The 24,120-nt window shown below is 41.3% G+C and overlaps 1 protein-coding gene across 8 annotated transcripts in view; it reads right to left on the bottom strand.

Moving 5' to 3' along the window:
- Positions 1-114: 114 nt before the first annotated feature.
- The window catches only part of LOC132863091 (membrane-associated phosphatidylinositol transfer protein 2), a 49,215-nt gene continuing 25,209 nt past the window's right edge, over positions 115-24,120 (bottom strand). For 5 of the 8 annotated variants that reach the window (XM_060895680.1, XM_060895677.1, XM_060895679.1 and 2 more), the window contains exons 3-26: positions 20,696-20,910; positions 19,974-20,095; positions 18,412-18,645; positions 16,913-17,236; positions 16,722-16,817; positions 16,535-16,639; positions 15,668-15,732; positions 14,461-14,708; positions 13,399-13,588; positions 13,170-13,289; positions 12,453-12,691; positions 12,132-12,310; positions 10,964-11,134; positions 10,340-10,465; positions 9,340-9,504; positions 8,798-9,016; positions 7,362-7,510; positions 7,064-7,180; positions 6,126-6,242; positions 5,877-6,025; positions 5,522-5,671; positions 5,036-5,219; positions 4,805-4,933; positions 115-4,005 (exon numbers count right to left, since the gene is read on the bottom strand). In XM_060895680.1, coding sequence (XP_060751663.1) covers positions 3,655-4,005; positions 4,805-4,933; positions 5,036-5,219; positions 5,522-5,671; positions 5,877-6,025; positions 6,126-6,242; positions 7,064-7,180; positions 7,362-7,510; positions 8,798-9,016; positions 9,340-9,504; positions 10,340-10,465; positions 10,964-11,134; positions 12,132-12,310; positions 12,453-12,691; positions 13,170-13,289; positions 13,399-13,588; positions 14,461-14,708; positions 15,668-15,732; positions 16,535-16,639; positions 16,722-16,817; positions 16,913-17,236; positions 18,412-18,645; positions 19,974-20,095; positions 20,696-20,910 — 4,164 coding nt within the window. In that variant the 3' untranslated portion in view covers positions 115-3,654. The remainder of the gene's footprint in view (positions 4,006-4,804; positions 4,934-5,035; positions 5,220-5,521; positions 5,672-5,876; positions 6,026-6,125; positions 6,243-7,063; positions 7,181-7,361; positions 7,511-8,797; positions 9,017-9,339; positions 9,505-10,339; positions 10,466-10,963; positions 11,135-12,131; positions 12,311-12,452; positions 12,692-13,169; positions 13,290-13,398; positions 13,589-14,460; positions 14,709-15,667; positions 15,733-16,534; positions 16,640-16,721; positions 16,818-16,912; positions 17,237-18,411; positions 18,646-19,973; positions 20,096-20,695; positions 20,911-24,120) is intronic. The other 3 variants (XM_060895683.1, XM_060895682.1, XM_060895684.1) reach the window with 3 other exon arrangements.

Raw genomic sequence — 24,120 nt, 5'->3', positions numbered from 1 at the left:
CTTAGGATTGACGATGAAGATGATGATGACTACCTCCAAATGTGTGTATTGATGCATCCCTAACAAAACACAATGCAGGACATTTCACGTTACCGAAAAATTAGAGAAACATCGTAGCTGTTCAACTGTATTTAATCCACAGTACATACAATAATACAGAATCGAGCACAAGTGGGTGAAAAAGAGCTGAGAAGTCATTCAGATCAAAACGGTTTACAGCGGTAGTTTGTATTTAAAGCGCACGGTAGGAAGTACATAGTTGGTGGTTTTTTTGTTTTTTTTTTAAAAACGGGATACGTTTGGACACCATCTAAACCCTCAGATTAAAAAAAAAAAAAAAAAAAAAAAAAAAAAAAAGGTGAAATGTGAGATTTGTTGAAGTGTCGTGGGGGAAAAAACAGAGAAGAGTTTTAAAATTAGTACATTGTGGATCAGCCGTGATGTTCCTCCATGCTTTGGTGCCATATACTTAGAAATGTTGCAAATGCAAGGTTTGTTTTTTTTTTTTTCCCTTTTTAAATTACACGCTGATTGTCGTTTCTGTAGACGACAGTGTGTTTATCAGAAGTTATTGAAAAATGGAACATCAGGCAAAACGTGACCCAGGCGTTATATAATATAATAATAGAAATGATCTATATATATATAATTATAGTGTAGCTGACATGTACATAAGAGTGCGGCTGATTATTTGATCTGTGTGTTGATCTATGATTAAAATAAGAAATTACATAAAATAAGAAGTTCAATAAATTTTGCAATAGTTTAAAATGATGACTTACAGAAAATGGCTTGCGTTCCTGTGGCTTCCAGTAAAAATGACCAATTTGTGTAGTGTGTACATGGAAAGAGGGGAAAGTGTGGCCCAAAAAAAAAAAAAAACAACCCAAAAGAACTCCAGCTCACAGATTGTTGACCAAACTGTTTTTTGATTGCAACAGTAAACTTTAAATAGCAGTAACAAACAGCAAATCTTAATCAGAAAGTGCTTCCAACAGAGATTTGTGTCATTCCCAGAGAAAAGGGCGATTTATATTTTTTACTGTGTCATTTTTCTACACGCCTGTATAAAACAGAATCAACCACAGGTACATATTGCACATTTATTGGTCCGAAAAGAAATAAAATAAAAAATAAAAACCGCTGCATTTTCTTGTGTGAAAGCTGCTTACTTGCGCCTTATATGAAGGCATTACATTACACCCAGAATCGCTTGTTTAACGGAGAGAGTTTGCTTGTGTCAAGTTGTAACTTTAAGCACGCCTTAAAGTCTTAAATTCTCCAACTCCTTGGTGAACCTTTCCAATTAAAAAAAAAAAACTGCCTCAGCTTAATAAATCAAATCTTTTACATGCTTCAGAAAACATCTCGCATTTAATGGACGTGTTGAGTATGTCAATGAGTATTATTTCCAGGTGCTTGTGTTCTTGGTGTGTTTTGCTTGTGTGCCCGAGACTGATTGTCTGTGCGGTGGTGTCTTTTTGTTGTCTTCCTGTACACAAACTGTGCAGATGGCATTAATGGTGTTGGTCCTTAAAGAAATCTCAATTATATACCAAAATAATAATAATAATAATAATAATAATAATAATAATAATAGTAGTAGTAGTAATAAAGCAACCATGAACACTAAAATCTGACATTACTTTTTGCGTAATCTACATAAATAATTCCTGACCATACATTTCCTATATAAGTAAAATGTACATCTTTACAATATCTACACGTCCGTTATTCCTGCACGGTCGGAAAACGTTCTATCCCCTGAACAATTATAAACAGACAGCTGCTGCATCCAAAGACCCTCCCAGTACTTCCATTCAAATGTACAAGTCCCATAGGATTCACGTCCTCTCGTCCAGTCTGCCTGTTAACAAATAGCAAATAAAAAAAAAATCTTTATACAGTATTTGGCTACAACGTATTCATGCCGTTGACTCTAAAAACCGAAAAGTAAAATCACAGCTTATGATTAAAAGAATATCCTGCAATAGTCCTATACATCTCACTTACATATGAAGGGTAAGCTAGAGCACAGACTTTTAAAGGACTTCATTTTGACCTGAAATGATCTAAATCTTAGAAACATTAGACATGTGCCATCAAATCCCAACTCAGAATGGTTTTTACATATCAAATTATACACACACTCAGATCAAATACTCAGTAGTATGTTACAAAGGAAAAACAAAACAAAAAAAAAAAACGATAAAGCCTATTGTTTTTCGTTTGTCGTTCCTATGATCGTTCTAATTTTGGCACGTTTCTTAATCCTGACATTAGAGACAAATACTACAGCTGTGCACACAACGCACTCGAATCCTGTCATATATTAATAAAGATCATGCACTACACAATAACAATATGTAGCCACATGAGATGGTAACAAGGTTCTCTACTATTGACTTTGTGCAAAAGGAACAATGAGGTTACACAGTTACGTAACTACAGCTTCTGGAAAATAAATGATTTTGGCCATCGATTGGATCAAGTGTCGCCAGACGTCCGTATACTCTCAAGATTCGTCCAATAAAGCAAAGCGGTAAAGGTGCACAAATTGGCAAGAGACGACTATATGCTGCTTTGTGCGTCTGGAGAAAAATGGATTTCTCCAACGTACGCTTTGTAAATATAGTAGGATAGACGCCTACTGCGGTCGTCTGGTTCGTGGGCTGATGCGATTTAGAGGAGCAGAGCAGCGAAGTGGTTCTGCTCCAGAACCAGGGCGAAGGAGAAGGGTACTAAGGGAACGAGAAAGCGTGGAGGCTCAGAAGGATTCGTACTTGGCTATCTGTACATGGCATGCTGCACCAGAGAGATGAGAGAGTTTTCAGGAGCACTAGACACCCTAGTGATGTCCGAGAGGTATTGCAAGCAGATGGCCAGATAAAGGGATTGTTGCCAAATTACAGATTGAAAGTCAAAGAAAAAAGGCCAACTTCCTCACTTTTCAGCCCCAGGGCAGTACTCGGCCCATGTATGTTTAATGCTCGTGTGGTAATACGCTGTTAAGAAGTAAGGCCTCTGATGACCTGCGTGCCAAAACACAAGATGCAACACGGTGGGTCCTTGTTGCCAAATGCTGCAGGGCTTTTTTTGTACAGGAACCCCATCCACAGGAACAGTTCAGTAAAAACAGGAAGAAACTAGGGGCTAGCATTTGGCAAAGAGGGGTTGGTTTGGGCGAACACAAGTGACTCCTGGGATAGACCATGGTTGACTCGTCCATACACGGCTGCCCTGAGCTTGTGAGGAAGGAGGCATGTATTTACAGGTGGAAAATGTTGGTGGACATCATCATGACATGTTGGAGACTTCTTCCACTTTTCTGATGATGCAGGTGGAGATTGGAGGAGTCCGAACTACTCAAGCATCCGTTTTCCCTGTACATTCAAGCAAACTGAGAAGACGCAAGGACCAGCGTTCAAAAAAACCTAGAGCGATGCATAAGGCATTAGATTTCTGGATGGTGTGTTTCCCCAGTGGAATAAAATCTTTTTCCCCTAATGCCACGCTTGCTACATTAGAAAAGCTGTGCCAGTCTCTCATGGAGTCTGTTCCATTTTTCATTTTTGTTCTTCCCGATCCACCATTCCTTTAAAAAAATAAATAAATAAAAAGACTCCCAGTTATACATAGCAAGTTGATGGAGGGTTACTTGGGGCTCAGGGTGCCTCCCTCCATTTTCCCTGCACGTCCAAAACAGCCTGCCGCAATGCTCATGCTCCTCTGTGCGCGTTCAGCCCGCTCGCGGTCAAACTCAGATTGGCTCTGAGCACGTTCCGGACGGCCCCCATGGCCAGACGATGTGGCCGAGGATGTGGGAGCTGGCTGAGAGGAGATGGTGCGCAACAGGTGGTTGCGTTTGCGCAGAAAGTCGCCACTGGCACCCAGACCAAAGCTTCCCTTACGCAGTGTCACACGTGTGCTGCCAGTCTTGGCCGGTCGAGAGCGCTGATTGTACTCCAGATCTGACAAATGAGACGCGTAACCATCTGAGATGAACTGCAGTGGGGAAAAAACAAAGAGAAGGCAAATGGAAGAACATAGATCTAAGAGGTAAAGAGCATTAATTTAATACTGTTCTTTGTGTTATCATTAGTGTTTTTGTAAACAATCTTTTTTTCTTCTAAAGAAAAAGATGGTCCCTTTATAGAGGTAGCAGTACCGAACAGAAGTGCAGTATTAGAGACCCAGCTTGGGAGTCACAAAATAAGGCCCAGCACAAAGGTCATACTCCTGGTGGAATGACCCATGAGGGAGGCTGCAAGCCCTTGGAGCCATAGTCCAGGGTTAATATTTCTACCAGCCGGTGTAAATGTTGATCATTATAAATAGACTCATGAGTATTAGGGGAAAACCTAAGACATTCACAGAGACTTGGTGCTTTTCGGTCAAGGTCGCACACAGTACCTACTTAGGAATTCATCATCTTGTTCATTTCCCTTAGTCGGTATTAACACATTTACTTCACTAACTACACATAATAAATGGTGTTACATTAAGTGAGCTAGCATTTGCTTAAGTAGCTAGGTTAGGTTTCTGGGAACCCAAAATATTGGGGTTGGCAAACAAACTGGAGCTACTGCATTAATCAGTTGTCCACTGCTGATAAGGTCATGAAGAAAGTACACTATGTCTGAGAGATACAGAACACTACAAAGACACTAGCTGGCGAGTGACACACTCAAACACCTGCTACATAAAGAGACCACTTAATGTGACCCATACACATTTTACAGAATGGCAACCACCAAAAGAAGGAAGCCATAAGGCATCAAGGTCCGTGTTTTTCTTGGCATACCTGACACTGGTGCTGCAACTTTTTCGTTGGTCTGCCAACAATGTAGATGTTAGATGGTTGCAGGCCGAGCGACGTGTACACCGAGATGTCCTTAGTGGAGCCGTACGCAGCAATGATCTTCATATGCGCCTTTGGACAGTGGTAGAAAAAAAGCTTGAACCTTGATCATTTCATTGTTTTAATGTCATTTAATTGATGCCTCATTTAAAGGAGGCATCTTCTGCTTCCTACCTCAGATATGAGGGTCTTGAGGAAGTTTGCTTTGTGGCGAAGAGGATCGTGCACCAAACCGTCGCAAAAGGACACAATGCCATGAGGGAAATTGTGCTGCGAGAGCCAGGCCACCACTCGCTGCTTCTGCATGTCTGGACGGCCCGTCACATACACGATCAGGTAGCCCAAGTCCTGCCAGTGCCTGTAAAAAAAAAAAAAAAAACAAGATAGCAAGCTGTTGTCAGCAGGGTTGCCATGTATAATGTTATTGCAAACACTTCACTACTGTGAAAAATGTGGCAGCTCAATAAAGAGGATCCAGCTGAGTCAGAATATTAAAAGGAGCTGACAGAATGTTATTTAGTAAAAACATAATGATTCACACTTCCCTTTGCCCTCTTTTCATCCAAAACATCAAAGTTACTAGCCAGAGCCATAAATATGATGAGAAAAAGATGATAGAACACAGTATAGCGGGAATTAAATAAGGATTCTGCGATGTACCTGACAACGTCCACTGCTCCTGCTCTCACTTTAGGGTCGCTACCCATAATGGACACACTGGCAGCAAACGAGCCATCGATGCTGAACACTACAAATTCTGTGGTACGTGGTAGCACAGTCAAGTAGCTGTCTGCAGATGTGTGGTCACCTCTGGAATAAATAAAATCAAGTATTTTACACAAAAACCATCCTAGCACAAGAAAGCATTGCAAGCCAGACTATTGGTTAACAACTTGGCAGTAAATATGAACAAGAATTAGCAAAATCCCAACTCTACTGTACCGATGGCTAACGCTACACTCCACCTGTGCTAAGATACATGAAAAACACCAACTGCCCCATTTCAGATACATACCTGACCACCATTTTGACTGGGTACACTCCGATCCCTAGGCGCTTGCTCTCTGGGATCGTGTAAAAAACACGTCCACTGCTGTTGGTCAGCTCTGTGTCAAAGTACACCCACTCTCCTGATGGAGGTTGTGTCATTATGTGGATGTCAACCTTCAAATGCAAAACAAGCACAAAAGGGATAAACATACAAGAATAAGGATTAAAACCTGAATACAAAAAAATAATACTGAAAGCGAGGTAACCGTTTTACCTTCTCTCCGGTTAGAGTGACCATATCCAACGGGCCATACATGAACCGGCCAGTGACAACTTGCGTGCCGTCCTCCGTGAAGACACCGTCGTTCACACGATGGTTCGCTGTTACGTTCTACAACACATGTTCACCTTGTCACATTACACAACCAGAAATGTATTCGCTAACTTTTCATTGTAAGACTATGATTTAATAAAAAAAAAAAGGAATACAAGATTAAACATATGCAAATCTAGACATACTTTAAACAAGCAAAATCTGTCAATTAATACACGATCAAGCATAAAATTAGTAGAAATACTTAGAAACAGGCATAATAATCTATTTATTTATTTGATTGGAATCCTTTTTTTCCTCCCAGTGCAGCTCTACACAAAAAATGTTCCATCCTGTGATATATATATTGCATCCACTACTATTTTCAGCCTAGATATTTAGGGCTCCAGCCCATAAAGTCATGACTGCACATGCCCACTGGACTTTATACTTAACTGTAAGGCTAGCTAATAAACATAAGTCCTGTTTTCTGATTCTGGAAATCCACAAGGTTTGAGTTTTGCTGTGTGCTTAAATTTAAAGCTCAAGATCGAAGCCCACTTGATTATTGCTTTAGGTGTATTTATATCTTTAGGAAGGATAAGCTGAAAATGTTGCGGTGTGTACGAACAGAAATAGCTGCAGGAACTGTCAGAATATATGTAAGAGCAGGCAACCACAAGCTTTAAAAAAAACCTCTTTAAAGATGTAGTCACTTACCACTGATGGAAGGATGGGGGTTATAGGTTACAGGGGGGTATATTAGGCTTTTTAAACTAATAAAGCAGCCATTGAGTGTAAATAAACACAGAGTATGTAATATGCTTATTTTTTAATGTGGAAAAGGAGAGAGAGGGAGAGAGAGGGAGAGAGAGAGGGAGAGAGAGAGAGAAGCTCACCCTGATCTTAACATGTGTTCTCTTCCTTAGCCACTTCTCCCGTGGTTTGGAAGGTGTGAATTCGGAAACTTCCTTCCCATCCAGCTCCAGAATACTGGAGTTTTCGTGCCTCATTACCTGAGAGACAAAGAGACGTTTACACAAAATAAATTGAGAAAGGAGAGAAGAAATAAATAAAGTAAAAATATCTACAGGTTTTTCCATTCACATTTATGGAAGTTATTTACATAATGAGCCTCTGCTCTGTAATGATCTTTAGAAGTAAAGCAGGGCTAAAGGAAAGCAGATGTATTCGTACCTGTCTGAGCAGAAAGGACACGACGTCTGTAGACTCCCAGTAGGAAGCATGAAACAGGTGAGGTAGAGCCACGGTGGGAAAGGCAGTCAGGGCATCAGGGCAGTACAGGGCAAAGTCAATGCGCTTTGTCCCCCACCAACGAGCAGCGACTACAAGATATGATAACAATTATGAATCTGATAGCAACAGACCAAGGAGTTCCATCAGGGCCTCCATCACATCACATAAAACAGTGGGACCTAATTTACAGGTTTAGGATAGAACACGTTCTTAAACACTCTGGACAATCTAAGTGCTTGGACTAAGCGACAAAAAGTCAAAAGATATGGCACAAGTAAATGTGAAGGGCAGTGGAAAAAGAAGTGAAGTGGAAACACTGGAGTGCACTGGCTCGTGCAATGGTGAAGATCTCGTATCTTCATCCTCCCACAATATTACAAGATGCAGGTCCAAGCTGTCAAATACACATACCCAACCCCCAAATCTCGTCCTGCTTCAGCACCACGGAGAGCACCTGTTTACAACAAGATAGCAGCCTATCGTCTGGAAAGCAGCCCGAGCAGGAGAGGAAAGTGAAATGAGCAGCTTGAATCAAAAAGTCGAGTGCTCTAAACCTGGCTCTAATGGCACTGAGATGCCACGGTGAGCCTGCTCGGGCTCTTTCACTCCCTCGCACGCTCTGACACACTTACAGAAACCCTGCATGATTGCAATCACATTCTGCAGACCTTAGAAACTGTTTCAATCAAAATGTATGTTTCTAAAGGTGAAGAAATCATCTAAACATATAACCAAATGACTCACAACCTTATAACCAAACGCCTCCTATTGCAAAAATGAACAAAGTGTGTGTGTGATTAAGGAAACTGATCGTTTTTAAAACATACTTTCTTTTCTTTCCCCATTTATCATCAGCAACCGGTTTTATCCTGGTCTGGGTCACTAACGGCAACAATAGAAGGAAGGCTCGGACACCAGTCCGTTAAAGGGCACCGTTCACACGTTCGTTCACACGCTCATTCACACACACGGGCAATTTAGCATAGCCAGTCCACCTAAATGCATGTAAACCAGAGGACTCAAAGAAATCTCAATCAGTCATGTGGAGATCATGCAAACCACGGAATATCATACCAGAGACAACATGTTCATTTAAAGCCTCTTCAAAGGCACTTGATCCTCCAGAGAAACACAGAGAAAGCTTGGTTTTGCAGATGAAGACTCTATGGTGGTGGTTATGAGTGACAGAGGGGAGTGAGGACTGAGAAAAAAGAGAAGCTACAGCATAGCCTGAAGATGCAGAGAACTGCAGTAGGGATTAGTGAGTGCTAACAGGGCAGGACTGGGTGGTTCAGACCAACAGGCACATGGGACAGAACAGCAATGAAGAAGAGGAAGAGGAAGGTCCATATTCCTCCTCGCTCCGACAGCAGTACCTTGCTCTATATCCAGCTGCATGTTCGGCGATGGAGGGCTGGAGTCGGGGAGAGGGGAGGGCTCGAAGCAGCTCACCTCATCTGAGCCCGCCGCTCTGCTACTGAGCAACTTGTAGCGGGCTTTCGGGGATGGGCTTCTTGAGGACATTTTGTTATAAGGGAGGGCCAGCTGAGACAAAAGGCTAAGCTTTTTGGACTGATTGAGTTGGCATGCTTGTGCTAAGAGATAAACAAAACAACAACATAAAAGGAGGAAATCTGTAAAGATAATACTGGACATTTTACATTTCATACTGACCGCGAGGTGTGTAAGAAAAAATAAATAGATAAATAAATAAAAAACACACCACATTCAACTGTTTTATTCAAATGAAATGAATATAAATATGTCTTGTTAATTTCTATAGAATGAGCTAAAGTGTATAAATAGCTGTTTCAGTCCAAAGGCTTGCTATTCATTACTGTGGAATTTGTCTCTTGAGATTTGTCGGTGGATTTGATTTAATATTTGAGAGCATAGATGTGTGTGTGTTTGGACTTACTGTTGGCCATATTAGAGGCTGTGTAACTATCCGCCAGTCCGGAAACCTGGCTAGCGATGCTGACCTCACTGGGCCTGCGAATGATTCGGGATGCTGGGGCTGAAGCGGGCGACGAGGGGTACGAGTTCTCCAGGAACATCCCCCCATGAGAATGCATTACATCCGCTAGGAACACAAAGACAAGTCCAGATTTATTAAAAAAACAAACAAAAACAAAAACAAAAAAAAAAACAGTGCAGCAACACTTCCTTCATCCAGTGGTAAGGTAAGAATTCAAAATTAAAACCCAACAAACTTAAAGTTTAACCTAAACCTAACTGAGGACTGCAAATGATTTAGAAAGGTCTCAAATTTTAGCATACTCTGAAATTAAAACTGGAAAATATGACTCTATACAAAGAGATGAAGTACTCACATATCCTCTAACAAATAAATCATTCTCAGAAGACAATAATTTTAATGATATTTTACCCATACTGAGGTTCCTGGCCCACTTGTGTAAAGATTTTTGTTTACCTCTGCCAGGAGGGTAAGATTTTGCTGTAGATGGCCTTTTACACAACGTGAGCCCAAGATATTCATTAAAGATGCTCATAATTGAAGGTGAAAAGGTTTAAGTTTGAAAAATAATGTTAAAATGAAAATATACAGCACCCCCAAATATTTTTCACTCACTGTATGCATCTTTATTCACTTTTTTTCAATGACGTCTGATAATTCTGGAGATGACTCCATTCCCTTCTCCATATTGAACTGCTACTGATGAATTACTAATGCAAATCCCTAATTGCCAATTCTCCCAATTTTGCAACTGCAACATGGATGACAAATTAAAGAAAAAAAAAAAAAAAGCACAATATCAGTAAGGTGTTGGGCCGTGATGACCGGCCAGAACAGCATAAGTGGGCCTTGACACAGATTTTAAAAGTCTCTGCAACTGTACTGGAACACACAAACATATATATAGCAGGTGAACAACAGAACAGGAATGGCTACACACACTCGGGCGTGGCTGGCGCAGCCTGCCAGTTGAGCACGGGGACGGGGATGGAAGTCTCGCCTAAGCCGTCATGGCAGCGGCCTCCACTCTCCAGCAGGAGGTGAGGGTTGCTCTGGAGGGCATCCACTGCATGCCAGTCACAGCAGGAGGGCACATGAGGACAGGACGGCACGAGGGAGGGGTTTGGGAGGGGACAAAGAAAGACAGAACAAGGCAGAAAGAGGCAGACAGAGAAATGGTATGAACAGATGACGGAAAAACCGGTATGAATCAAAGAGTTACAAGGGTTGGGATGAAAACGGGTCGACTCGACAAAGATGTTTTAACTTAAACACCTTGGTGGACTTGTGTCAGGGGTTTCTACTGTACTGTGCTGCTCTTAAGAAGCTCGACATCTCTGATCCTGAACCTTCATCAAACACGCATGTCTTTAATATATGGACACACTTGAACAGTCGTTCAATTCAGATCAAATGTGTTAGATCATTCTTGGAGTTAATGTCGGTTTTCCAAGAGCAGCATGATGAAAATTCAACCTTTGTATAACGTATAAGGGAGAGACAGGATGGAACATGAACGTGACATGTTTGAGAGCCTGTGTGGCCGAGTTTGAGCCGGGCTTACCCAACAGGGCCGAGTGGCCGTCGCCTAGAGGGAACCGCTGGTACCGTGGCACGCTGAAAGGTGCCAGCTGGTGGAACTTCTTCTCCAGCAGTGGCTCCAGGCGTGAAGCTGACGGGTCTGCAGGGTGGAACAGGTTATACACCTGCTGGCAGGCTGGACGGAGGTGAGCCACTGGGGAAGTAGAGAACAAATGTGAAGTGTTTTAATAACCTGCTGCTCATCATAACAGAAAACATGCAAGAAATTCTGAGTTGGAGTAGGTTTTTTATAACAGTACATAAATAAAAATATTATAAAAGAATTGATATATACATTTTGTTGTTCCTAATCTATAGCTGCTGAACACATCCATTTCTGGTGTTTGGGAGTCTTCCAGGTCACACAAGCAAGCAACGAAACCCAACAGCGCATGAACTAATGCAATATCTGCCCCAGTCGAAACTATGCACTGAGAAAAAAATATCTATGTGCTCAGTGTAGGATTGTATTCAATTTCTACTATTTTCTCATGCAGTATTTGGCAGATTTCAGAGGACAGTTTAATCTCTCAGCTTGGCCTTTCCCAGCTCACCAAAAAAAAAAAAGGAAAAAAAATATAATTTCTGAAATTTAGTTAATCCGCAGTATAATGGCTGAAAGTTTTTGTCCTCAGTTAATTTTACATTAATATATTACAAGTAAAAAAAAAAAGTAATAAAGATTAAAGCAAATTAGTATTTTTATTTGTTATGCTCTACATCAACGTTAGAAAATATGAAGAAGAAAAGCCACAGCTGGGAACCTTTCAAAATGAAAAATGTCGCAGCAGTGGGCAGTCAGCTATGAAGCTAGTGAGAAAGATAATATTTACAGGGTTTCCCCACACATGGATGATTCTTTGGTGCTGTGCCCAAGTATATTTACAACAGTGCAAGTATATTTCCTGGTTTATTTATTAAGCCGTTCTGAGAAATCATAACGCCTTGTCTCTAATTTGTGCGATTATTTGTAAGTAGTATTTGTAGTCATTTGTAATCGTGGTTAGCAGGCTAGCTTAAAAACACTTTATAAAAATAGCAACAAACCCCAGGATGGGGTACCAACCCATTGTGCCCTGTGCACAATCACATTCACAAACCCATTCACACACTACGGTAAATTTAGAGAGAGTTCAAGCATTCCAACCTACCATCTAGAGAAGGAACCACAGTTTTCCTCAAAGCCAGGACCAAACCCAGTGGAGAGCCAAACAGGAAGAAATCAGACACCTCGAAATCAAACTTGCCCAGAACGCCACCTCCTTCCAGCATGGTGCTGTTACTGGACCGCCGAGAGCCGGGGTCATTCCTTAAAACACTGGAGTGTAAACTACATCAGAGACACATACAGAGACCAAAGGGTTAGAAGTAACATCAGTGTATTTTTCACATAATGTTTTTCTCCAGTTACTAGAACCAAGGACATGAGTACTGCTCCTGTCTGTCTGTCAAAGCTATTTTATGCATCTGACCTAGAAAGAAAGGCCTGGTGCTGCTTGATGGTGTCCAGTTCATAGGTCGAGGAGTCGCTACGCTTGCGGGGCAACTGTTTTTTGGGGTCGTCGGCACCGCTGCAGCGTGGGATGTCGATGTTGCTGCGGCTCAAGTGACGGCTGCCTTCCAGGGACAAACCAGAACATGAGCCTGAGCCCGTGCCTGAGCCTGAAGGACTACTGTTGATGATAATGCCCGGCGAGAGCAGATCGTTGTCCTACAATTCATAATAAGCCACAGATATATACAATTATTAAGAGAGCAAACTTTTTTTTTGCTATTTCTTGACGACAACTTCTGACACGGTGTAGTTAAAGCTGCACTATGTAACTTATACAGTATAAAAGTGTAGCATTATTAAAGCAGTGAATATTAGCACACTCAGAAATTTGACATTACTGTGCTGCTGGCCTGAAAATCCTAAAATATTCATTCAAAAGCTATCAAAGCTGTCAGGTTGGATTTACAGCAAGCTTTAGAGTCTAATATGCCATCACAGATGTGTCATTCCTCATCACGGCACAACCTTAGGCTTTAAAGAATGTCAGGAAACTGTCAGTGACGCTGATCTGAAGCCGACATAGTAACAGATACAAATAACATGGAGGAGACATGAGACGATCTTTATTACAAACCTATCGGTGCCACATACAGCCAAATACTTGATGCGGGATAAAAACTATACGTGGTTTTACCTGCACACTGACTATGCTCCCTCTCCTGCTACTGTTCTGGCTTTCTGACACGGTGATGTTGCTGCTGCAGAGGGCATCAAATCCCAGGATCCCTCCGACACAGTCACCTATCAGACACACCTTTCCAACCAAAACAAACACAGTTCCGCAGATAAGACACGAGTCTGAATTGTCTGCAATATTTAAATTCCGATTCGTTCATGATGAGAAATCACACAAAGACACTGACCTGGCCAGAGAACATGGTACCTTCCAACGATTTGATGAAGTCTCCGTACACCTGATTGGCTCGCACTATAACCGCGGCCACGGCATCCTGGTACTGAGGGGCGGACGTGGCCAGCAGAGGTAGAGCAGCGAGAGGAATGTGATCCTGACTGTTAGAGAGGCAGCCCTCGTCATAGCTGTACGGACTTAAACTGTAGCAGAACACACAGCAATGTTAACTGACTGCAGCTTGCAAAAACAAGAACAAGAAAAATCACTGAATGATGATTACTGTTTTCTTTAACGGATTATTAAACAAATTGCTCGTCTCATTTGATGGAATAGGAATTTAATGAGTATAAGTCACAATGGGGGGTTTGCTTTACTCTGGTTAAACATCCGATTATTAACGGATTATTAGGATGTGTGCAAACAATCGGTGTCAGATTCATTTAAGAAGTCTATACTTAATCAGAACTTATTACTGCTATTCTTTCATGTGTACAGTGGGGCTCGAAAGTTTGGGCACCCCAGGTAAAAAATTTGTATTAAATGTGCATAAAGAAGCCAAGAAAAGATGGAAAAATCTCCAAAAGGTATCAAATTACAGATTAGACGTTCTTATAATATGTCAAAAAAAGTTAGATTTTATTTCCATCATTTACACTTTCAAAATAACAGAAAACAAAAAAAAAATGCCATCTGCAAAAGTTTGGGCACCCTGCAGAGTTAATACCTTGTACTTTGTACCTTGCAACAAATTTTTACCTGGGGTTCCCAAACCTTCGAGCCCCACTGTATATATACTATAAGTGTAATATTAATCATGTTTGCTTTCTCCTAAACAAACTTGAACAGCATGTACATTTAAATACTGCTGTTTGAGTAATATTTCAAAATCTCAAGACAAAATCCATGTTCATATTTGGAGTGATATTCCTAATATTTATCGCTAATTAAAAGAATAATAATAAGATTGTATAACTCATGCAACCTCACATGGTGTCGTGAGCTAGTCTGCAAACCTCACAACATATTCTGTACTGTACATTCACTTTAGAGCAACTCTGAGAAGCAGGCTTACTTTGACACGAGTGAGAAAGCCTCCACACACACGGCGGGGCAGGGCACTGTGCGGATGGCGATGCGGCCCAGAGCTGTCGGGTAATGTACGCGCATGACTGTCTCGAACACAGAGCTGATAGTGTTGACGTCGGCCTGCTTGCTGCTCTGGTCTCCGCCTCCCGTGTCCAGGATGTTGCCACCGTGCAGGACCAGGAGCAACACGTGCACCTTCGATGACGACTGCAGACCCTGCTGACCCGAGCCATCCTGAATCACACACAAACGATTTGTCTTCAAGCAAGTAAGCAAATCAGTTGGGAAATCTCTGACAGTACTATCTTTTCTGCAGCTCCAGTCCTGGGGGAACTCTCGAGTTGCCTGAATGTGCAATTTTTTTAACATTTTTAATGATTGAACTGATGACTGATTGAACTCGTGTTTCGTTCGATTATCAATGTGCCATGAGCTAATTGAGGGATGTTAGAAATACAAATACAAAACTGTGCTGTGCTTTTGGTCCCTCAGGACAGGGAGAGCCTTTGATTTAACATTCACAACCGCAACCAACTAATGGGAGGAATCAGACTCTAGCATCATCTGAATCATTTAGATAAGCACTTGAAAGCACATATTAAACTCAATTACACTCTTTACTAAAAGGAAGCTAAATCTGTAAGCTGCTATGAGAGAGGAAAAGGCTTGTGCCCCTACTCACAGCTGGATGTCTGGTCACTCGGCGCCTGGTGGGTCTCTGAACGCGAGGATAAAAGATCACTGAGAACACTCTTACGGCCCCTCACCCCTCGGACATACCCTTCCTGTCCCTCTACGACTTTCAGCTGCATGAGAACTTGGCCCGTTTCCTAATCTAAGTGCATACTGGCTTCACTCCTTTGCTTTGAATCACACACCACTTCTTAAGCCTCATTTGGAAAAACAAGCAGCTAACTGTTTTGGATCTAACGTAATGCTATATGCTCTGAGACACTTACACAATTTTATTATAATAGCAGCGCAGCCAAATAGTCTTGGGTTTATGAACACTAGTTCTGCTTTGCCATGAGGTTAACCCTGCATTTGCCATCCGGTGTTGAAACTGGGACAAGAGTGCACTAGAGATTTCATGCTCTCGTTTCCACAAATCGTTTTAGTAGCATAATGAATGATGCACAGTATCGCATCGCTGCGACACGCTAAATGAGTGGAACAGCAGAATTCACACATACCTCATTAAGTCTTTGAACGTTCTCAGCTTCAGTGTACTCAACCCCAGAGTCCTGGTACAAGTCACCTGAAAAATAAGTAATCAGTGAAATGAATGGTGGAAGAAATGGACAGATCGAATGGAAGATTTGACCTCAATTAGAGCTCCATGGCTTCACCCTGTGTAGGAATGTTTAAAATATGTCCTGGTTTAAACAAAAAAAAATAAAAAATAAACAAATAAATAAAGATGACATGTAGTCAAGCTTTTGTTTAATTTACAGCATTACAAACAATTCTTTGATTTATTTAGTTATGTTTTATTATGGGTTTCCTTTACTATTAATTTCACAGCCTGTTTATTAGTAAGAAAACATGTAATCCTGTTAATTAATGCATTTTTGTGCCGTGTTGTGTCCTGAGATGCATTTCAGCTCGACGTGAGTCTAAAGAGTAGTTACCATAGACTTTTAGACTTCTTTTAGACTTCTATTCCATTCTTTAAATATTTAACAGATTTATTTCTGGTTTGTTTGCTACTGTTGAATATTTCCTGGCCATCTTGTTACACCGTATTTCCCACAGCAGGATTTGTGTGTCAAGGGGGAGAAAAAGAAACCTGCACCGAGCCGCTGGTGTTTGTTAATTGACAAGTGCACGTGACCGTAAACGTGTTTAACATGTTAAGCTTCACCACAAGGATTCCAATTTGCAAAGCTTACTCTAATCTCCAACTAAAACTATGAAGGTAAAGGGAAAACAGCTTTATGGTTATGAAAGAAGCATCCAAAAAAAAACCCCAGGCATCATCATCATCCCACACTGAGGAAACATAAATAGCCCAGGAGATCTGCACTGCATCAGACAGGCTGAAATAATCTTGTGCCTACTTTGGGGTTCGTCCGCCTCTGCCGTCTCGATTTTGTCCATCAGGTCGTTGGAGTTCCACTTGGTGATCTCTTTGACGAATATCTCCTCGTTGTCTGAGAGGTCCTCTGTCGAGTTTAAGGAAAAGAGTTAATGTAGAGAACTGAATGTATGAAATAAATAAGCATATAGATATGAACGTTTGATTACCGTGTGCATCAAAGAACTCGTCGTCTGTGCTGTCGTCTGAGTCACGGGCGATGCTCTGCATGCGCCATTCGGAAATGCTGTGTCGAGACGGGCTTGCTGCTCCAGTGCAAAAAAGAAAAAGAAACGCGAATGGATCAAATACCTACTTCCTTTCACATATTATCTAGCAGAATTATCCAAATTGCTCCTACCTCCTCTTTTTGAGGAACGGGAGGATCTGGACGAGGTGGACCACTGCTTGGTGAGTTCTCCCCGGGCCTGCAACGTGTCTCCAAGACTCCGCGTTGCGCTTTCGTTCTCGAAGGCGTTGATGGCCTCCTTGGTGTCCTGTTCTTTGGCAGGACTGTTGTTGCCCTCTCCTCCGTCCTCGTTGCAGCTATATTGCGCCATCTTCTTAGCCAGGGCCAGCTGAGTCTCCAGCTCCAGCTGTCGGATGTCTTCCATGGTCAGGCCGTACCATTCGTCCTGCCAGCACCAGGCCTGCCGGTGTGCACGCACCATCACTTTCCTCAAACCTGAAAGAAGGGATGCAGTGATAGCAGATGTTTAGGTTCATCCAAAAAATTATAACTCCTACTATCTTCCGTTCATTAAATCTTTAATCACTAAAAACGCTCAAAACTATTAGCGGTTTATCCTACTGATTTAATAAAATCACAAAAGTCCTCTGAACCAATGTAGTTGGCAAAAATGCTCACGTTCTGTCACAAATAAAAAACCCTGACGCTGCCATCTCTCGTGATTGGCTCGAGCACTTGCCTGCAGAATGTGTGGAGGAGGCGACAGCGTCCAGCATTAGATCATTCAAAACACACACTTTACCTTTATGAAAATAAACCCCACCACTTATTATAGCTAAACTGAAGAATTTTAGTTAATTTCATCCTTTTATTCAATCCCTTTTTTTTATATTCAACATGTGATTGCATATACATGGCAACAGAAAGTTTTCTCTTATTGGATCCTGGGTATAGGGTATGTATAGAACAGATAAAATAATATATCCATAATTAGGATCTTTCATATTTCACCATTCGGTACAGTGAATCTTAAAGCAAACACAAGATGTTTTCTATCTAAATGGTTTTAGTACTAGGTGTCTAGCCTGACACTTCGATGTTCCATGTAGTGAATTATACGTGGGTGGAAATACGAGGAATGTCAAAGGGCTCCTGATGAATTAAGGCCGATGGAAGTCAATAAACACAAAGATATCGAAGTAATGAAAATGATTAAAGCTCAGGCAGCAGCCCATGAGAAGGAAATTAATCCTGCCTTGATGTTGTCTAAGGAAGGTAGATGACTCTCATTCCCTGTCTCGCTCCCTGTCTCTCTTATGTCTCTCTCCTTCGTTCTTTATGTCCTCATTTGCAGTGGAGCGGCACTGCATCAATCTACCTTTCATTAAGAGCAGGTTAATGATTAAGGAAACAGAGCCAGGGCTGTCCCAATAACTCGCTCATCCTTAGCCTTAGCAGTGCGCTTCACAGCTGCTGCCCACCCACTTGTCTAGATAACGTGACTTACCCAAGCTGCAAACACACACACTTGTATCCCAGCACATGCAATTGAAATCAGAGCAGCTGGGCTGCTGAGGAAATATTAGTTGAGCAAACGTCCTCCCCCACAACTCTCACAGACTAAGTATTCTGAGGATTCCCCATGGAAATTTCCAGAAGATTGTACGCACCCACGTCGTGAATGAAACGCTCGATCTTGGACTGCATGCCCCAGTAGCGGAACTCCACTTTGCACAGCTTGTAGGCGCACATGACAGGCATCATGCCCGGGTTAAGGCTAATCTCCTGGATCCAGTTGTCTGACAGAGGGCCTCGCTGAGTCTTCACCGACTTGTACAGCTTGGGATCCTCTTCAGCCAAATACTCGTGAGGTGCAATAACATCTTTCACAATGTCTATAGGGTCTGGAAAAAGGGAACACGGTCCTTTGGTCATTGCACCGACATGTCACACAGTTTTATTGCAAAGTACTATAATTTGTTTCTCCATCCAGAACCAAAAAAAATAAAAAATACACAACTCGAGCAGTGGAACATTAGTTGTGTAACATTAGTCTTATTTTATGCCACAGCCTTGTTTTGTTCTAGAAACTGATTGCTCAGAATTTTTTCTAACAGCAGAAGTTCAACATAATCGTAGGCAAACAATTTTTATAGAGCTATATTACAGAAAAAAACAACACATACTTGTTGATTTGTACATTGCACACGGTACACTATAAACATGCACAGGATTTTGCACTAGTAATTCTGTAAATTTGTAATTTATGTCTTATGTTTTTTTTCCCCCTCGTTTCCTTATATTTTATGTCATAGGACAAGAACAAAATAAAGGATATATAAAAATACATTAAATAGAAGTGTTACTATTCTATTTAATATTATATCCCATTAAAGGTATATTTGTTCCCTTCCTATACAACAAAGCAAAAAATACTGCTCCAAGTCTTACGTTACTGTGTATTAAACCTAGATTTTTTTTTCTCCATCTTTTCTGTATCTCTCGCCTGTTTTATCGCTCCCACTTGCCAGAGTAATAAAGAGCCTTGTGCTGGTGAATCAGAGTTGGCAGACGGCCACTAGGTGTCCCCTCTGCACAGCTTGGCCGTGGACATAGTTATGCAACAAGCACAGGGCGCTTCCCCCTGCAGAGGCTACGCCTGCAGTCTGCCTACATCTCAGCCTCTAGCACCTTTTCCCAGAATGCATCTGAGTCCGGGCTTTGAGCAAGCTCTGCGTTTGGAGGCACGAGAGATTTTAACAGTCAAGCTGTTTTTTTTTGTATAAAAAGAAAAAGAAAGAAAGAAAAAAAAAAGACGTGACGGAAGGCTGATCTGTCGACCCACACGAGAGAACGAGGGAGAAAATACGTTACATAAGAAAAAGAGAAGAATGTGCTCACATGTCTCTTACTATATACTGGAGCTTCTTTACACGTTCGCAATGTATATCCGTATAAATCATGGGTGTGCATTCACTGTGTGTGTCTGATACACAAATACAGGAGGATGTGCTAAGATGACCCTCACCTTGCCTGTTAAAGGTGTCGTAAGTCAAACTACTGACATTCACACGCATATGCTGAGTGTAGAAAATCAAATAAATAAATAAAATAATTAAAATAAAATGTAAAATAAATGTATAAATAATAAATTTATTTAAAAAATGAAGCCATCAGATAATAATAAAAAAAAAAAAAAAAAAAAAGAACAGCCATCAGAAACCATGCTTACCGATATCCCGCTGCCTTTTCTCTGCTGAAGACAAATTGAAGACGTTGTTCTGGTTCCCCGTGTCGGGCTTATAATACGTCTCGATGTCGATGGAGAACTTCTCCACAAAAGGGCACGTGTAACTGAAAGACAAGGATTCGTAAAGCAACAACCAAGTATTCAGGATAATAGTCTTATTCTGTTTCTGGATTAATTCAGGTGCTACAGAAGAGATTAGCCACCGTCACAAAACAGTCTTGAACATGTCGTTATGGACGTGAAAATTATCAGCTGGTTACCGGGTCCCTAGACATTTTTTGTTGGAGAACCGCAGGCTAATTTTGATATGGATCGAGAAAATCAAATGCTTGTTAATGTATATTTTTGAAGAGCTCCCAGGAGGACATGGGTGATTTTGCAAATTGTAGCTTTGTATAATTTAAAAAGATCTTGACATTGTAATGAGGATAAACGTGCAGATATTTCACATTAAAATGTTGTATTATACAAACACACACACACACACACACACACACACACATTCCCTTGTATTTAATAAGAGGATTTAAGGTGCTGCTTAATGAGAAAGCACCTGGTGAACGTGCAGTTAGACAACAATATTGTGAAGCACAATAATCTGTCAGTACTAAACCCAGCATTGGTAATATAGCCACCAAACATTTTAAAGCCATGGTGGCTAGTTACCATGTCAACCAGTTTGAAATCGGGTATGTGAAGCTCACCGGGTGCGAGTGTAAGGGTATGCGTTCCAGGACTCTTCCTCCACACGTAGAGCTGCTTTAGGCAGGATGGAGCGGAACCAGCTGGGGATGTGCTGGCCGATGTGGTACACTTTGTGGGTGTACTGTCCCGAGCCGCCGGGCCCGTCCGTGTAGGGTCGATTCTCCAGGATCTCCACGCCACTGCCCTCGCCTTCGCTCTCCTCACGACTCTTTTTCTGCAAGCACACATCAGGTGGATTTTCACAAAGTTTCCTTTCATAAATATACAGATAGGAACCAAGTGAGAAAAATTTTAGAAGAAAACTTTCTACAATCGTGTCTTTGCACATCCTGGAATACATCAAACATGCAAAACACTAAATTTCCAAAAACTTCTGTTAAGTTTTGTAGCCAGAGAACATATTTAGTTGTTATGATCCCAAAGTTTGTGTGTACTTCATTCACTTCATTTTAACAACAAACTGTAAGGGCTTATTTAAGTCATTGGTAGGGCACATGACCTCACGGTGTGTGTGTGTGTGTGTGTGAGCTGAACCTCTGCTTGGTGCTCAGCAACTTACCAAAAACATACCCAGAAACCACTTTTCTAATGACAAGTCATTTTAAATGTCTATATTTAATACTACATAATACTTGATTTCACAATAAAATGGTTAAAGCACAAAAAAGCTTTGATACATGATAAGTGTAATAACCTGTACATGTACATGTAGATGAACAAACTGTGTGTTCTGCGGTGTGCTATAAGGGAGTGTGACTCAGGGAAGAAGCTGTTACACAATCTGTCTGCAACAGCTCAAGTACTCTGGAACAGGTATGCTATCCAAGCTGCTGGAGGTTATCCAAGAAGGCTCCAGGCTCCTGTAGATGCAACAAAAATGGCTGGATGCTTTTGTATATGGAACTGCGACACATCCTTTACCAGACGATGATACAATGGTAAAAGGTGATGTCCCACTGTAAGATCTCACACTCTGATCCATCCTGATGCCTTACTTCTGGTTGGAGTCTCATCACTTGGTGGTGGTGATGACCAGGAGATATATGACGTGACTGCGGATGCTTTAACTTAAATACCACGAGGCTGGTTTTTGACTGCAAATTAACAGTTTTGCACTCAAGTCTCCACCAGTGAACAGTTGATCAGTTCAACGTTAGAACTAAAATAAAGTTACTGGTTACACCACTGCACTTTTTGACCATATATTACACAGTTATTTAAAGGGAAATGATATATAATCGCACTCTCCGGTCTGGTGAGTCGTGAGTCTGGTTCCTCTCACGGTTTCGTCCTCTTATTGTCTCGCGGAGATTTTCACTGCCACCGTCGCCTCTGGCTTGATCATTAGGGATAAATTTAAATGTAGAATTTATATCCTGAAATTATATATCTCTGTAATGCTGATTTGGGACAATATTCATTGTTAAATTAAAACTAGGACAGACATAAAAAGCACCATCATCATCGAGTTACAAAGCAGTGCAAAGGAATAAATAGGCCTACAGAAACTTCGGAAATGATGTTCAGCTAATCCGAGCGATCACCTTGAAATATTTTCACTTTAGCGTCTCAGAATTTTACACAGAGGAGTCCAATAGCGACTCAGGACAGCTGCAAAGACCTCAACTCTTAAAAATAAATAATAAATAAATAAAGGCAGGTCAGCGGTCATGCGTGGCAACAGCTTTCAGAATATTCATTGTGCTGTGCTTCTAAAACCAACAGAGCACTTCCTCCAGCGTGTTCAGAGCCATAGCGAATGATTGTTTCTGAGCGTGGATTATCACGGCTTGCCTTTGGGTTTTAGCAGCTAAGCAAGCGCATATGTCAGAAGTTACAACCTTAAAATCAAGCGCTTCGAAGGCCTTCACGTGGCAGCGCCGTCTGTTTTCCCCTGAAAGAAGAAGCTCGCTGTGCCACAGAATACCAGAGCCTTCTGGTTTGAACAGGTTGCGGAGATCCTGCCACCCACAGCGGCCTCGTAATAATCACAGAATAAATACAGAGTGAGGCAAGATAATGAAACAGATTATACGAATTTAAGCTGTTTTAACATGTGAATGTTACATTTAGCAAAAAAATTAAAAAAACGTAAACAAAACTGCTTCTGATAGATGACTGACAGGTTCGCCGGTCTGCCTCGTCGACGAATCCGCATTAGCAAAATGTCATCTCGCAGATTAAAAACAGACGGCGCTCACTTTACAGTTCCCGTTAAATGTTTATGTCAGAGAGATTCTGTGGTTACTACGGAGAAAAAAGCCTTTTTTTGGCAAACATGTCGGCGTGAAATGTCAGCGCAGATATCCGGCTCTGTGCTGAAATCTCCACTTATTACACAGAGTTAATGCACGGCAAGCAGAAGGAATTGTGATATCGAGTAAATGGAAGTGACAACAGAGCGAGGCGATTAAGTTGAAGTGAAACGTTTGGGTGTGTAACTATAAGGCACAGACCTAAGAATTAAAACTTAAGTGCATGAGAAAATATAGAGTAATATTAAAGATGCTTGAGTTCCAGAGTGAGTACAAGTGTGTTTTTGGTTCACCATAAAGGAATATTGATTAATTATCAGGATTTTAATTGAATGTTGCTGTTTAAAGGAGAGGTGATGTTGTATCAGGGCATCATGAATCAAAATAAATTTCAGGTCACGCTTCTTACAAAGCCAGAAATTACCAGCACTAAGGACCGAGGTCTGCAAGACACACCATGTAACCAGGTTTCTATTCAAGCTACAGAAAACTGGAATATCGTATAAAACATTTGGAATAAAGCAACGTTTCTGTACCGTGTTTTTTAAAAGAACAAACCCTGTAAATCTATAGAAACTGGTACGTGGTATCGAGGAAGCCGCTGACGCTCTCAAGTTGTCTCGAGATCCGAAGCAGATGGCTTATTTTTGGGAATGGAAATGTGTAAGAAAGTTGTAATTATGGGAGGTAATTATGCCAAATTGTTTTGATGACAGATTTTGTCTCAGGAAGACAGAAACGTTTGAGATGCCGTGCAGCAGGATCGATCATCTGCTCAGTCCGGTTCTGCAGACCAAACAGAGCATGAGATCCATGAGCCGTCTCATGATTTGTTGAAGCAAATTCACATGACTGTTCTGACTGACACTGAGGAATTTATTCAGCAAATTTGTTTCAGTCATAGTTTATGCAGGTGTCGTCTCAATGGATCAAACAAAAAAAGAAAATAAAAAAAAAGAAAACCATTTCTATTAAGCTCGTAATTTTTTTTATATCGAATCTGACATAAAATTCGAGTAAAAATACGTGGCTGGAAATACAGCTAGAAAGCTTTTTAAAATCTTTGGATAGGAATGAGCAGTGTGGGAAAGAGAGAGAGAGAGAGATATCAGCACATAGATGTGGCAGGTGTGGTGGACACACAGCAGGGAAGAGTAGCAGAGTCTGAG

The sequence above is a fragment of the Tachysurus vachellii genome, chromosome 20 (assembly GCF_030014155.1).
Source record: "Tachysurus vachellii isolate PV-2020 chromosome 20, HZAU_Pvac_v1, whole genome shotgun sequence".
NCBI classification, from domain to species: domain Eukaryota; kingdom Metazoa; phylum Chordata; class Actinopteri; order Siluriformes; family Bagridae; genus Tachysurus; species Tachysurus vachellii.
Note: the sequence above shows the minus strand (reverse complement) of the source record. Positions and strands in the feature narration are given on the sequence as shown.